Source organism: Haplochromis burtoni, unplaced genomic scaffold, assembly GCF_018398535.1.
Source record: "Haplochromis burtoni strain Fernald_Lab_line unplaced genomic scaffold, NCSU_Asbu1 Contig_518, whole genome shotgun sequence".
NCBI classification, from domain to species: Eukaryota; Metazoa; Chordata; class Actinopteri; order Cichliformes; family Cichlidae; genus Haplochromis; species Haplochromis burtoni.
Genome location: NW_024582879.1, coordinates 218,201 through 233,403, shown reverse-complemented (window position 1 = coordinate 233,403; position 15,203 = coordinate 218,201). Strand labels below are relative to the sequence as shown.

General features: G+C 38.3%; 1 protein-coding gene across 1 annotated transcript; it reads right to left on the bottom strand.

The window, feature by feature from the left end:
- Positions 1-111: 111 nt before the first annotated feature.
- On the bottom strand, positions 112-10,845 carry slc17a5 (solute carrier family 17 member 5). Its single transcript, XM_005947221.3, has 11 exons — positions 10,648-10,845; positions 9,226-9,422; positions 8,534-8,767; positions 8,219-8,306; positions 7,840-7,926; positions 5,708-5,826; positions 4,773-4,934; positions 4,156-4,288; positions 3,900-4,047; positions 3,455-3,545; positions 112-2,913 (listed from the first exon to the last, which is right to left on the bottom strand). Exons 1-11 carry the CDS (start codon positions 10,730-10,732, stop codon positions 2,776-2,778), a joined length of 1,482 nt encoding a protein of 493 aa, XP_005947283.1. The 5' UTR covers positions 10,733-10,845; the 3' UTR covers positions 112-2,775.
- Between the last annotated feature and the right edge of the window lie 4,358 nt (positions 10,846-15,203).

Here is a 15,203-nt window from a genome sequence, read left to right as displayed (position 1 = left end):
CCGTAAACGAGTTTATTATAGGGCACAAATATCAGCATCCATTGCCGGACACACCGGCGAGTTAATATGCGCTTTAATGTCTGCAGAAAGCTTCAATGATCGGTAATTCCCGACGCATAACTTAATCGTGGCTTTTCAAGGGAAGGAAATGGGCATTTAAAATTCAAGACTTTGCATTCATTAATAATTAGCATAGTATACATAAACAAGGCAGTTGTCGTTATTGTTGCTTTGCTATCATTAGTTGACTTTGAGATATCAGGAATGAGTGACAGCTCCGCTCTTAAAGGTTTGCAGTAAGCAGCAGGTGAAGTCTCACCTTTCCAGCCGCTCTCTAGTTGGATTAAAAGAAGTTATGTGCTTAACGTCTCTGCCAATTACGTTAAAGTACAGTGGCATTAAAAAATAGCAGTTAAACAGAGGCGTTAAATGATATTTCCATGTTTTCACTTCCAGGCAAACGTATATTTAGTTAAGCAGTATCACCTTTTAAGGACAATTGTGTGACTATAGAGAATTGACTTAATGGGTGCAGGAATTGAGGGTTAAAAGCAAACAAAACGGTTAACCTGTGCACTAACCTGACTAATTTGTTTGCCATTTTTTCCCCCATGTTTTTTCTCACGAGTATAACTGGCATTTTCCCTGCTCTAAACCCTCACAAATGTATGACTGGTCCCCAAATGTAATCTACTAATCTTTAGAATAAAACAAGTCAAGGCTGAAAACTCAAAGGTTTTTGGGTCTTTTAGGAAATTGGATTGAGAGGATGCTACCAGCGACGAGGATTAGAAATTAGTATAATCAGAGGGACAGCTCAAGCTGAGCGTTTTGGAAATGACGTAAGAGGCAAAAATAAAAAGGAGAGGATAGAAGAGGTTTGTGGGTGCAGTGAAGGAAGACATGCAGAGGGTTGGTGTGACAGGAAGATGCCAGGTTGAGAAGGAGGCAGATGATGGGAGAGAAAGCAGATTAAGTCGCATAGGGCTCGTTTTTAGGCAACTATAGGGTACTTAAAATTATTAAGTATGTAAAACCACATTATTCTTAGTTAATGTGAAAACTGTTCTAGGAGATAAAGAAATAATACCCCAACACAAGATCTGATTTACACAGTCTTTATACCACAGCGATTTAAAACATTTCTCTCAAATGTTTTGAAAGAGGAATTTTACAATGATTTTTACTTAGTACAATTTAGTCCCTTTATTCTCTGTGCAAACAAAGCACAATAACAACTGAAATAAATGAAGTCAGTAACAAAAAGAACTCAAAAGAATGAGCCTGCATTGCTGATCCCTTTTGAACTTAAGCAGTAAGGCACATTATAAATATTCGGAAATTTCAAAGACAAAATGTTAACCTTACAGTTTAGCTTGGATTTACCTCTTAACTGAGATTATGTATGAAAGAAAATTGTACATAATGTATAATGTGTGCAAATATGATGAAAAAAATTAATCTGTCATTGACACTGAAAGAAGGCGATCACCACACTGACACTTAAAACTTGAGGAAATATGCCTCCATGTGATAAGATTAATCAAAATTTAAAAGTAAACAAACGTCCTTTTTAAATCCTTGTAAGATTTAAGATACCTGAGAATTCGGGGAATAATTTAAAGCAAAGTCCCTTTATTAATAAGATGTACTGGAGAGATCATAACCCCTGTGACGTTAAATCCTGCTATCTCAAATAAGAGTTGGCTTGTGAACCTGAAAACTCAAGACCACTGTTCCCTCTAAGCTGAGCGCGTGAGCAATCGTGCACTGCTGACAGTCTCCGTGCACAGAAAATCAGCAAAATAAAATAAATACATGTATTTACTTTCATTCCAATTCAGGCTGGATTTTTTTTTTTTGTGCGCAGCACAGATTTTCTGTGTGGGGAGACCATGTCAGCAGTGCGCGATTGCTCACGCGCTCAGCTTAGAGGGAACATTGCTCAAGACACTGCACCATATTACAAGTAATCATTTTTAAAAAAAAGTAAATTTCTCTAAGAAAAAAGGATAAAATGCTTGGAGACATTTTTAAGGCATCATCCCTGAACAAAGTGTACACTATAGTCATAATGCTGAATTTAAAACGTTTGGGATTTTTAAAATTCACTATAAAGCCTACTGGCACTTCATTATGGGCTACAAAGTAACAGATTTAAAAAAAAAAAAAAAAAAATTTTGGTGGGCATCGGTGTGTACTGGATTTAAAACTGTCCCTTCTGTAAAAAGGAACCATTGGGTATAGCAGGTTGAATCCACAAAACCACCTACAGTGGAATGATTTTCTTCCATAGCTTATTTATAATGAGTTAATATCTAAAATGCATTATTATCTGTAAATATCAAAGTTGATGTACATTAGCCGACCTTTATAGTTAGTTATGCAGCCTGTAGCTTCATAACTAACTAATCTCATTGCCCCCCCTCCACATACCAGCAAGCCCGTTTGGCTTCATAATGAAAGCTTCCTCTGATACTTCTTGGGAAAGCATATGTTGATTTCTTCCTCTGAGAAATAATATATTTGAGTAGGTACAGCTACAACTTTCTTTTTTTTAAATCACCGACATTGGGCTCATCTGTTTCAAGACCATGTACCCACAGCCACATTAAGGAACATCTTTCCAAGATATCATGGCAATTACACACTTATCCAACCATGATGAATACAGCTAGAACACATCTCTCCCTTAAATTACCCACCAAATGAGCTCATGTTTGAAACTTGCCCACCGGACAAATCTGAAAATTTAACCCGAAAGGGTCTCATGTCTCAGTCTGCATGATAGAAAGATGTGTGGACAGCCCAGGACTGCACTGTTCCTTTACCAAACACAGCGTAGAATATTGCCCCAAACACGTCGATGGCAGCAGCAATGTAGAAAACAATCTGCCATTCTTCGATGGTGTTCTAGAGGACCATTAGCACAGTTAGTGTTAACATACAGAAAAGGCCTTATTTGATTAAATATCACTACTAAGCTGTTTTATTGTCATGTGTGTGGTGTAAAATGATTACATACGATTACAGATTTAATATCATTTGGATTAACTGACTGAACATAGCATGCAGGTATGTAGTATGCTCTTCTCTGGTCTAATGTAACACTTAGTTACCTTTCTAGGACTATTGGTGCCCCCTATTGGCCAAACCTTAAACACCTTAATCCTGTACTTACTAAACCAATTACAGAGGAAATGAAGCATTATGCTAAAGTAAGGATACCATCTGTCAGGACACCCAGAGTGTCCTCATTTTGTATGAAGCAGCAGCACACTACATATTAAAATCCAATGAAGTTTACTGCTACCATTCACTACCTCTTTACTCGCAGCTATAAAGATACTGTGTACTCTATGTGTATGATTAATCTAGATTCCAGACTTTACTTTTGAAACAAAAAAAAAAAAAAGAACTGGTTAGTTACATCGTTGCTGAACATGTTTCTTACCTGCTGAGTCAGAGCTCTTGCTATGACTGGTCCCACCATGCCAGGGATGGTGGCAAAGGTGTTGGTGATTCCTAGGAGAATACCGGCATATCTAAAGAGACAAATAAAAACATTAAGTCCTGAGTAATAAACCCGATAAAAGCACTATGTAGTACATAATGTTGCTACACTGATAATGAAATGTAATTATATTTATAAAAAGAAATATCCTCCATTATCTCATGGTCTATGTTGATGCCTAAAATTATTATCTTGATAACAACAGGCCAGAGGGAAACTTCAATATGTCAAAGATATCTGAACCTGAAGATACACTGAATTACACATTTATACCCATAATCTCTCATCTTCACACTGAAAATGATTCAAAATTAAAATGACTGAAGTATTATCATTATTATTAGTAGTAGTAGCATCCAACAGTTTTCTGAGGTGTAATTCTTACGAAGGAGCAATGTCAAGGTGGTTGATGTTGAAGCCAGATGCCGACACTCCTCCGAGAGAAGAGGAGATGGTGAGGAAGGTCACAGCCAAGGTGTAGTCACAGCCTGTATAACCTGCTGCCACCAGGAACACTGCAGGCCCAATCATCCCTACAGAAACAACACAACTGTGAAGTAGCAATACTGGTAATATTTTTGATGTCAAGAGCCTGCAGTCAGTTAAAAGTCGAGGATTCAGCAGTGACTGTCATGAATTACCAATGAGGGTGAAGGACTTCCTGACAATGACAGTGCGGTATTTGCGGGTTTCTCGCAGATAGTCGGCAATTTGGCCGCTCAGCACAGCGACCACAGCACATCCCAAGTAAGGCAGAGCCGACAGAAAACCATTCTGTTGGGAACAGACAATTACAATCATTTCATTACTGGGAGACTTTATTTTTTACTTTTTCATGTACTCTCAGAAGAGAACGATTAACCAAGGATGTTGAATGTTTTAGTATTGCAGTTAGTCATTTCTACTTTACCGGTTCATCTCCCTGGAGTTCTAAACAAACTAACCTTTTGTCCCAAGTTTAAAGGGGATCTATCGTGCTTTTCTATATTTTCTGTTAAATATTTACTATTGCAATTATGGCTTTTCCTATGAAGCATGGCTAAAGTATCAGATATAGAGGTTAGTGTATGTATTTACAATCCCTGTGATCAAAAGGCTCCATAAGAGCTTCATATAAATAATACACATACATTTTTTACTAGGACTCATACTCTAGAGTTCCAGAATTTAAAAAAATCTAATAAAAATCAGCTTAAAATGAGACCAAGTCCTTTTTAAAGTCACTCTGGTATTGATTTAAACTAATGTGGTTTCTCACCTGCTGTATGCTAAATCCCAGGATGTCACTCATGTAGGTTGGCAGCAGAGTGAGGAGGGTGTAGAAGGTCCAGTTGTAAGAGAAGTGAGCCACAACAATGGCCAACAGCGGCATCGAAGTCACTATGGATCGCCAGGGGATGTTGCTCGCCGAGGTGGACAGCTGGACCAAAGCGAATGTAGAAGTAGGATGAAGAAATAACAGAAGAAGTTCATTAGAATTTCTTCGAAAACACATCTGAAACAACAACCTTGATGTTCACCAAAGACTAAAGAAAAGATGAAGCTGCGCAAAAAATGTCACTGCTGTGCTGATGAAGCTTTGACCTCCTGAGACCCGAACTCTTCCACAGCATGCATTTTTAATTTCTCTTTGATATTTGGGCATATTGGGGCCCGATGAATGTAAAAACAAAGAATTACCAGATTTATTTATTTTTTCCTTATTTTGTTTTTAAGAAAAATAAGAGCCACATCTGAGGATATTCGTTTAAAATTTTGATAGAACAGTAGCAGTATAATGTCCTTGTAAGTGGATATCAGGCCCTTGCAGAGCAAAATTGAGTATTTTGGTCTAAATAACCCAAAATGTGATGTCCACATATGTGGACGCCAGGTCCTAGGAGGTTAAAGCCACTGCAGTCTATCCAGCCATACTAGGGCTCCCAGCTGCTACATGCTCACCATCGCAGTGCCAGTAACGCAGATTCATGGCAGGTATTTTGACAAGAACAGATAAGAAAGTAAAATGATGAAATACACTGATATTATGTAACATTAGAATCAGATAACTGGACTGGACTGGAAATGCCTGCAAACACGCTGTAGCAAGCACTAAGAGCAATGCAATAAGTGTATATTAAAGCTGCTCTTTAATGTAAGAGAATTTGCTTCTTTTTTTAAATTTACAACCTGTTATCATGTTACTACTGTTACCTCATTCTTGAGCGAGGAGGTGATATAGAGTCTCTCCTGCTCTGATATTCGTGGATGGGTATTCGGGCTGTCAAAGACGAAAAAAGCCCACAGGACGAACCACACCAGTCCGACAGCACCTGAGCAAACCACAAAGCAACACTGGTGACCTACACTCATCCAGCATAAATCCTCCATCATATGAGTGCCTTTATCCAGTAAGCAAATATGTGGAATGTGGTTTGGTTGTCTGTTCCTGAAACTGAACTGAAGTCTGAGTATCTCATTATCTCTGTCTTGCCTTAAGGGACTTTTACATCTGACATATGTTTGGTAGAAGTAAAAGCCCCAAGTGAAAAAAATCAGACCTCTGCATTGTTTCCATTTGTGCATACATTTTCTTCTTCCCATTTTCTAAATTGTTATTTCCACTGTCAAAGAGGAACAGATGCTAGAGACAGCTGCTAAACAGCACTGTGAAGAAGTGTTGACTAAACAAACAAGTCATTTGAGTTCAGACTGATACGTAAGAACCTCTTTAAGCATAGCTGACAGTATGTGTTAGGCATGTAGCATGTTTACATAAGACAAGATTTTTTTTTAAATTACCTGCAATGTGAATTCAGAGTTTTTAAGCAAATTGATCACTGACGAATTCACAATACCAAACATTATCAAAGAATGCTATTCTAAACAATAACAACAAACTGACAAATCTGTTAAAAATAACTCACATAAACAAAATATGAAATCAGGTTGAGGTAAAATTTGTACAAAACACCTCTTAGAGCAGGGGTCAGCAACCTGCGGCTCTTTAGTCCTTATATTGCGGCTCTGCATGGTTTGGAAAAATAAATTATAAGTATTTAACTGAAGTGGATTTTATTTGTGTTAGTTCTTTTTTAAAACTTGTAGTTCTAACTTGGAAGATTATTTTTGTATTTCAAGATCAGAATAAAGTTATATTTTATTATTTTTCATCGCTCAAAATAAGCGTCACACTCGTGGAAGACTTTCAGCCCTCAGTAGGCCAAGTATGGAGAAATGTAAGAAAAGAAAAATATCTGACTAAATTACAACATTTAATGATGCCTGGGCAGATTCATTTGTATTTACTTCTGACGAGAGCGGCCTACCAGTATGCCTGATTTGTGGAGTGTCGATCTTTGGATCAACATACATATGTGAGCAGCTGTTCTCCACCACGAACTATGTTAAAAACAAACACCGCTCACGCCTCACAGACGACAGCTTACAGTCCTGCGTAAAGATGAAAATGATTTCGCACAGCCCCTATCGTACAGCAGACGCTGTGTGCAGAGGTTCAGGAGCAGAAGTCCGATTGTAAACACATCACGGCAGACCCGACGATGTTTACATGAACATGCTCTTCAGCATCTCTTTATTGATCACTTTTCACACGCACAGCCGGCTGCAGCTTTCCAGCTCACAGCCCGATACATACAAGCAACAGCAGAGAGAGCAAGCCGGTGAGGCGTGATTGTGGATGACACTCAGGTACGTCTGCCTCTCCTGCAGTGGCACTGCGGGCCATGCCCCGCGAAGCACGTTAACCAGGTTAAACAAATATGCAGATATTTTGAAAATATTTATTTTTAATTTTTTAGGAGCATAGTGCTTTTTCCAATTATTTTTTAAATTCTGGTCAAGGCCACGCTACACTCCGATAGCCCAGAAGGCGATATAAGGATGACGGCTCACTGTTTTTGTTTGCTAATGGATAAGTTCAGCTTTTTAATTCATTTAAAAGAGACCATCAACTAGTTGACTTTCTTTTTTGTTATTATTTTTTAAGGGTTGAAAATGTGTTCATTACATAGATAAAATGTAATTTTCTCCGTAGCACTTCATGGATTTCATAAGCAACACACTATAGTTGTTTATACAAAGCATAAGGTAAAAAAACAAAACAATATACACAGTGTTAACTTCATTTTAGATGTCAAAAAGTATTTGCGGCTCCCAGTGTTTTCTTTTCCGTGGAAACCGAGTCCAAATGGCTCTTTGGGTGTTAAAGGTTGCTGACCCCTGTCTTAGAGCACAAAGTAACTGAGACTAAGAATCTTTTTTTTTTTCCTTTAAAACAAATCTTCCTAAACTCGACTATCAATAGTATAATTTACATGCATTACCAAATATATAGAAGACATAGGTCCAGTCCAGGTAAAAGATGATTTCACCAGATACAGGAAGACTTATTACTGTCCCCAGCTGTGCTCCTGGGAAGAGAAAAGAAGTAGGTTTGTGTAACTACTGAAGAAAGAACAAACAGAAAGTGGCAGGTGGACATGAATAGTTAAAGGACAGATGCTGGTCTGCAAGAGAAGCCTAAGCCCAGCAGCTTAAATATTCATGATAAAGGTTAGTGTGGCCAAGTGTTCATATTTTACTTAATGTAATATTTTTCAAGTGATCAGCTGTAGACTGAAGCTAAAAAAAAAAAATGCATAAAATAGGCTAAAAGTGCAATTTGTCTTTCTGTTGACAGTCTAGCTCTTGCTGCAGTCTTACCAATGTAGGAAATGGTGAGAAGTCGGCTCCTCTCCAGCGGTGGGGCCCAGGCTGCCCACATGGTGTACATTGCTGGGAATGTAACACCCTGAGGACAAACACATCAGGAATATTAAGAGAAGTGCACAGATGACACTTAAGCATAGCCAAATATTAGCTTAACTATTCCTGGAAACCATTTCAGGACTGTCACATGACTTTTATTGCCATTTGCAAATCTTATGGCTGCAGCACAGATAGTGATTATGGTTCATAAAACAGGGCTGCACAAATGCATTCAACTCCGTTTTCAACATCTTCATTCTGATCCCCTACCTCGCCAATCCCCTCCAGCACTCTGACAGCAATGAGGTAGCCTGCACCCAGGTCAGCAGCAACAGGGGTAAGCAGTGTAAAAATTACAGTCCCCAGGATCCCAAAGCCCATCAGCCATTTTGGTCCAAAGCGGCCAGCCAGGTAGCCCCCAGGGACTTGTGTCAGGATGTACCCGTAGAAAAAAGAGCCCAGGATCCATCCCTGTGTTTCTGAGTCCCAGTTGTAAACACTGGCCTATGAGGGGATAGATTAGAAACTTTAGGACTTCAGGGCTTAGGATATTGATATCATGTCAATTCAAGACTTACAAAGTACTGGGTCTTGGATGCCAACTACATTTCCCCGTTCACATAATTCTGCCTAATGTATGTTATTTTCCTACAGACAGACATGAATAAAAATAAGGAGCCTGCAAATAATAGTAACTCCTTAACTTTAAAATCTTATCAGTAAAATCAGTAAACTGTTACCTCTACATGTACATGAAATTATACACCAAAAGACTGACTTTCACTGAGAATCCAACAGGTCTATATAACTGGTTTGCATTTAAATCTAACTTCAGGACCTAGAAAGTCTTTAGGTGGCAAACATACTCCCAAGCTACATTGTTACTTTATTAAAATTGACTAAACCTATGGAGGACACACTTTAAAGTGGGATTAAATAGCTGCAGTCAAATTTCGGCTCACCGTGTGATTGTGTTTGCGAACTGCAGGGTTGGAATGGCGAGGGCACACTGTGCCACTGTGGTTGGGGTTTGATTGGTGGGTGTTGTTGAGCATGTCCACCATCGCCACACTGAGGTTTACCCTCAAAGAATAGACTACAAAGAAGCCATAAGAGGAAAGCAATGCCAGGGCGTAGCGTGATGAACCGCATGCTGGAGCTGAGGGACAGAAACGACAGCAGTGTGAATCATCTGTTTGCACGTATGGTCTGTGTATTAATACTACAATATCACAACATCCGTGTAACAAAAGGAACACAACATAATCCTAATAAGTCAAATCTTAAAAACCTTTCATATTTTCATGCTGTGCTTTTGTATTATTATAATTGAATTTGGTTATCCTTTAAGTAATGATTCTAATTAGTTTATTTTAAATAAATAATATCAATTTCTAGCATCAGCATGTTGATAATGCATCATGATACATTTCTGCATTGGTATCCTGTCTCAGCCCCATCTGTAAGTCAACTCTAATAATACCATCAAATCTCAAAATTCTAAGTCTTATTTTCAGAACTAAGCTACTCTGGATTCAGGAGGTTCCCCAAGGATGCTTTGGCAGAAAGAATGTAGCAACCGGGGATTAAACCATCAACCTTAAAATGAGTAAATGACAAGCCAAACCTAACAACAACGTTAAAGCTCTGAAACTTGTAGCACAACCTTATTTTCATAACTACACTTCACCATTTAATCAGTCTATTTAGTTTGCATACAGTACAACTACCTGCTGATACGACTGATAGTACACACCACTGTCACTGTTAAAATGGGTCTCCTTTATCCAGCCGACTGAACTTATCCAAAATGATACAGAGCTTATTTCAGTAAATCCTGTTTACATTTGGCAAACCTAAACTTGCCCTGTCAGTTCTGTCAGGACTGAGTTCACTGCATGCACAGTTTCTCAGAGCTAAACCACTGCATTCAATTAAAACCCGTTTTTCCTTCGTGGGTATGCAGGTATGTCATGACTCAAATATCATAGAGACACGTCTCATGATACGATTCCAGGGCAGACGTGCCTAACCTCGTGACCGATGCTCATTAAAAGATAAAGTGCGTTTACACACAGGTGTGGATGACCAACTTAAATGTCTTAGATGGCAAAATACACCTAAAAATGCACACTCAGCTGGTGAATTCAGTAAATCAACCCTTCTATAATGACAGCTGTGTTAGTGACGACTCTAAATTTAAGGTTTACACTACAGTCAGACATACCAGCCACTTTAGCGATAAAATTGTGCTGTTCAGGTTGTTAGTATGTGTCTTTCCTGCCTCTTCCCAGTTAACCAGCGCGGCTTCTTACAAACATATGCTGCACAAAACGACCGAAGCGCCCGCATCGTTAGCTGAATGCTTTGGTTTTTTCTTTCACCTTTCTGGACTTCTTCTTCGCGTCCCCGGCGAATCAGCGGAGTCCTCTGCTCGTCGACCTCCACGTCCGACCCGTACCGCTCCATTTTTTTTAAAATATCAGCTTTTAGTTGGATTGCTTTACCGCATCACAAGCTGAAAGCTAACTTCCCTGGAGCCTGTCAGCTGAGCTCGACTCGGCAACTACCCGTCACGTGACGTTAATCACCGGACCGGAAGAGATCGTTTTATTCAAGTGAAGGTGCTGAGGAGGTGCTGTAAAAACTTTCAGCAAGAGTGTCAAACTGAAATAAACAAATACATCATTAAATAATTGACTAAACTCGCAAATAAATAATACATAATAAATTATTTACAATATCAGTTCATTTTAAAAAAAATTTTTTGAAAAAGAAAAGCAACGTTTAAGCCGGTGCGTTTCAGGCTGATTACTTTTTAGACACCACAATGACATTTCTTTTTAATATAAAAAAGAAATGTAGTCAAGTCGACTTATACATGGTTGAATATGCATGACGTTACACTAAGAGCCATCGAAAAGGGAAGTCGACTTTTTCAGTCGTATTTCATCCAAAAATAAATACTCTTGCCAACACTGAAAATACAAATATTAAACAGTAATATTAAAACAAATTATGTATCAGTTTTTGGTACTTGAATCCACACATGAATGATTACCCAGGAATTTTAAGTTATCTTCTTTGTTGATAACCAGTGGTTATCAATGAACGTGCTGTAAGATGAGCAAGGCGCTCTGAGGAAGTCAGTCTGTTTCAAGCTGATGATACAGCATTTTAAAATAGCCTACCACAATGACGCTGGAATAGGTGGTTACAAATATGGGCATGGACATTTATTCAGGATTTGTTTAGTTTTAATAAAACACCCTCAGGGAGCACATCACCATACATGCATATACTCTCGCAAATGCCTTCATGTAAATTAAAATAAACAGGAATTGCCCTTAATTTTAGTCTGTGTCACTGTGGTCCGATTTGTTAATTTTTTTTTTTGTTCAAACTGAGTTAACATGAATTGTTGTGTTTTTGTTGTAATGCCTGCTCTGAACTTCTTATATCTTGCTGGTGACAAATACCACACAAACATCATAATACCGAAGAAGATAAATAACATCTAAACTAAAATAGACATTTTTCAAGTAATAAAAGCTACATAGAAACAAAGTAATCTAAAGTAGACTTAAAATTTTTTAATTAAGTTAAATAAAGCTTTAAACTAATAATAAAAATCTAATTCTGAATGATTTGTTGTCAGTTCACAGCCCCAATCTGATTTCAAGAGGGCTGACCTATAAAAAACAAGCATCCAAATGATCTGTTTAAGAACAAATAAGTTATTCTTAACACATGGCCTTCATTAACAAAACAGTAAAACAGGCTAAGAAAAATGATGTTACATCTTCTGTTCACTTTACTCATAGTCTACTGTCAGTGGCACAAAACCTTTATCTGTAGTTTTTTCTGTAAGTAACCAAAATAATGGGGTTGGTAAGGTCTCGCACTGATTCTCACAGTGATGGCAACGACACATGCCTTTTTTTACAGCTCATGGATCATGTGAAAAATCACATAAATAACAATGGGTCAGCAACCCTCAGGACAACCTTCAAAGGGAACCTCCACTGCAACCTGAGACCCACTAACCTTTTGACACGAAAAAAACCTCTTGGATGAGAGGTGCACTTTTTTTAAATGGTAAATGGCCTGTATTTGTATAGCACTTTACTAGTTCCTAAGGACCCCAAAGCACTTTACACATCCAGTCATCCACAAGCTACATTGTAGCCACAGCCACCCTCGGGCGCACTGACAGAGGTGAAGCTGCTGAACACTGGCGCCACCGGGCCCTCTGACCACCACCAGTAGGCAACGGGTGAAGTGTCTCGCCCAAGGACACAATGACCAAGACTGTCCAAGCCAGGGCTTGAACCGGCAACCTTCCAATTACAAGGCGAACTCCCAACTCTTGAGCCACTCCAGTTTCCTGCTTTTTTCCAGCTTTTAAGGCTAAATATGTATACACTTAAACCACTTTAAAGCACTTCACACGTAAAGCACAATTTAGACTCACCAATAAACTTATCATGCATGTATTTGGACTGTTTGAGGCATTGTCATAGTGCAAGATGTTTATAATAGTTTAGAGGACCAAAACTGCAAGTGTGACTGGATTAACCTGCTTGGGACTCTGGAAAGCAAATACACCGTATAGTTCCTTCCTCTAAGGACAAAGATATATGCTTAAAGTGTAGTGAAGAACCATTAACAATTACTGAAAAGAGCAGCTTGTTAACCACCGGTTCAAAACCTGGATACTTTTTTACCTATTTCTCAGTTTGAGTGTTTTTTACACAGATGCCCAGAAATTAATCGCTTCTCATTCAAGATAAAAAGCTCCCATATACCACATGCAGTCATGGTAACAAAGCAAGTGCACCCTCTTTTAATTCTAAAGTTTTACATGTCATGACACAGTGCTTCCTTACAGAAGCAGGATGACGCAGCCAGATGCTGATGATTAAGTGCAGTTGACTAAGTGACCATTAGCAAGTGTGACCATGCATAGTAAACTTTGGGCAATTTGGAGGCCTGAAGCTGGGAAAGATTATAAAGCCACTTCAAAGTCCATCATGCTACAGTGAGATGGATTGTTCACATAATCAAGCTTTCTAAGAGTGAACATCCTTGCAAATTCAACCCAAGGCCAGAGAAACTACAAAAAACGCTTCCATCTCAGACTCTACATGCAACAGTTACCATGTTAAATGTTAGAGTTCATGACTGCAGAACTAGAAAAAGGCTGACAAAAAAGACTGATCAAGAATGGTTTGTTTAGAACAGTCGCCAGGAAGAAAAGACAAGAATCAATGTTTTGCAATGGCCCAGTGAGAGTCCAGAGCTCATCTGATTGATATGCTGTGGTGAAACTTGTATGAAGAGCTGTGTACGAATGAATGCCTGCAAGTCTGAACGAACTGAAGCAACATTGAAAAGAAGAGTCATACAGCCATGATACAGTCATACAGAAAACAGTTAATTCAAGTTATTGCTGCTAAATGTGGTTTTACTGCTGAATTGTGGGGTGCATGTAGTATTTTGGCTTGTTTTTTGTCAAATGAATAACAATACAGGGTAATCTATAATGTTGCTGTTCACCTGAGGTTGTGTTTAAATATTGTTAGAACCTGGTGAGGACCAGGTGATTTTTTTTCATTACGGTATGTCCTGATACACAAAATCCTTAGAACTGAAGGAGGACATACTCTCTTTTTACCATGGATGCATACACATGTTAGAGAAATTAAATTCTAGCATTTGTGAGTTTGTGCAGCAGTTGTTTTGCCCAGATAATAATCTAACCTCAGTCAGTTATCATAACTAAAGAGTTTTTTCCATCGTGCTCCTCATTGACCGAGTCTCTTATTCTATTAGAGTCAGACGCTGGACACAACAGCTTACTTATTATTAGTGCCTGAAAAAAGTTTTCCAGTTTTTGTGCTGTAATCCCTGCACCAGACAAACTAATGTAAAACATATGAACATGAAAAGGTCAAAGAAGTAGTTTCCTTGCACAATAAATATGACAATTGGAGAACATTATTTCTTCAGATCAATACCAAAAAACATTTTTCTAAAGAAGATCATCCTGTGATGATGGCTCAGAGATATCATCACAGCATGATGAAACCTGTCCAAGTTCGAGATAAAAACCATCAAAGATTGCATTAAAACATAATCCAATCCCCAAAACCAAACATGTTTCACAGACTGCTGTATCGCGTGACTTTCTGTACATTTACTCAAATTAATTGTCATCACACAGAGGAGACACGTTAGATTTACTACAATTTCAATATTAAAACATGAGATTCGTAACACTTGAACTTTAAACTTTTGCTTTGTGACACTGCAAATAAATTGATTTTTTGGGTCCAGTTAGCAAATCATTAAAATGGCATTTTCTCCAAACTCAATTACTAGTGAATAAAACAAGTTCTATTTTGTTTCTGTGTAGAGAGGAATGAACATTACACTCCCCGTCCACATGCTCACATGTAACCACAGAATCAGATGATGTGTGGGAAGGATGTAACCTTCAAACACAGGTTTGTTGTTGAAATGAGGAGCAGCTGAGCTGTTTGTCTCCAGGCTTTGTTGTTTCCGACACAGAGAGCGAGAGAGAAAAGAAAGACAACCGTACTGTCTGTGTGACAAGAAGCAGACAGCCATGAAGACAGACTTACAATACGGTGATGTCACAGCGCTGACAGGAACACAAACACAGGCTCGTGTCAGCAAAAAGCTGTGACGCTAAATATGAGGTGAACAAATGTTGTACTTGGAAGTTAAACAGTTGTTGATGAGGTTAAGGTTTTGCATAATAATTTTTTTATGTCAACAATTTACCAATTTTACAGTTTTAACCAGATTTGTAAGAAAAATAATATAGATAGATAGATAGATAGATAGATAGATAGATAGATAGATAGATAGATAGATAGATAGATAGATAGATAGATAGATAGATAGATAGATA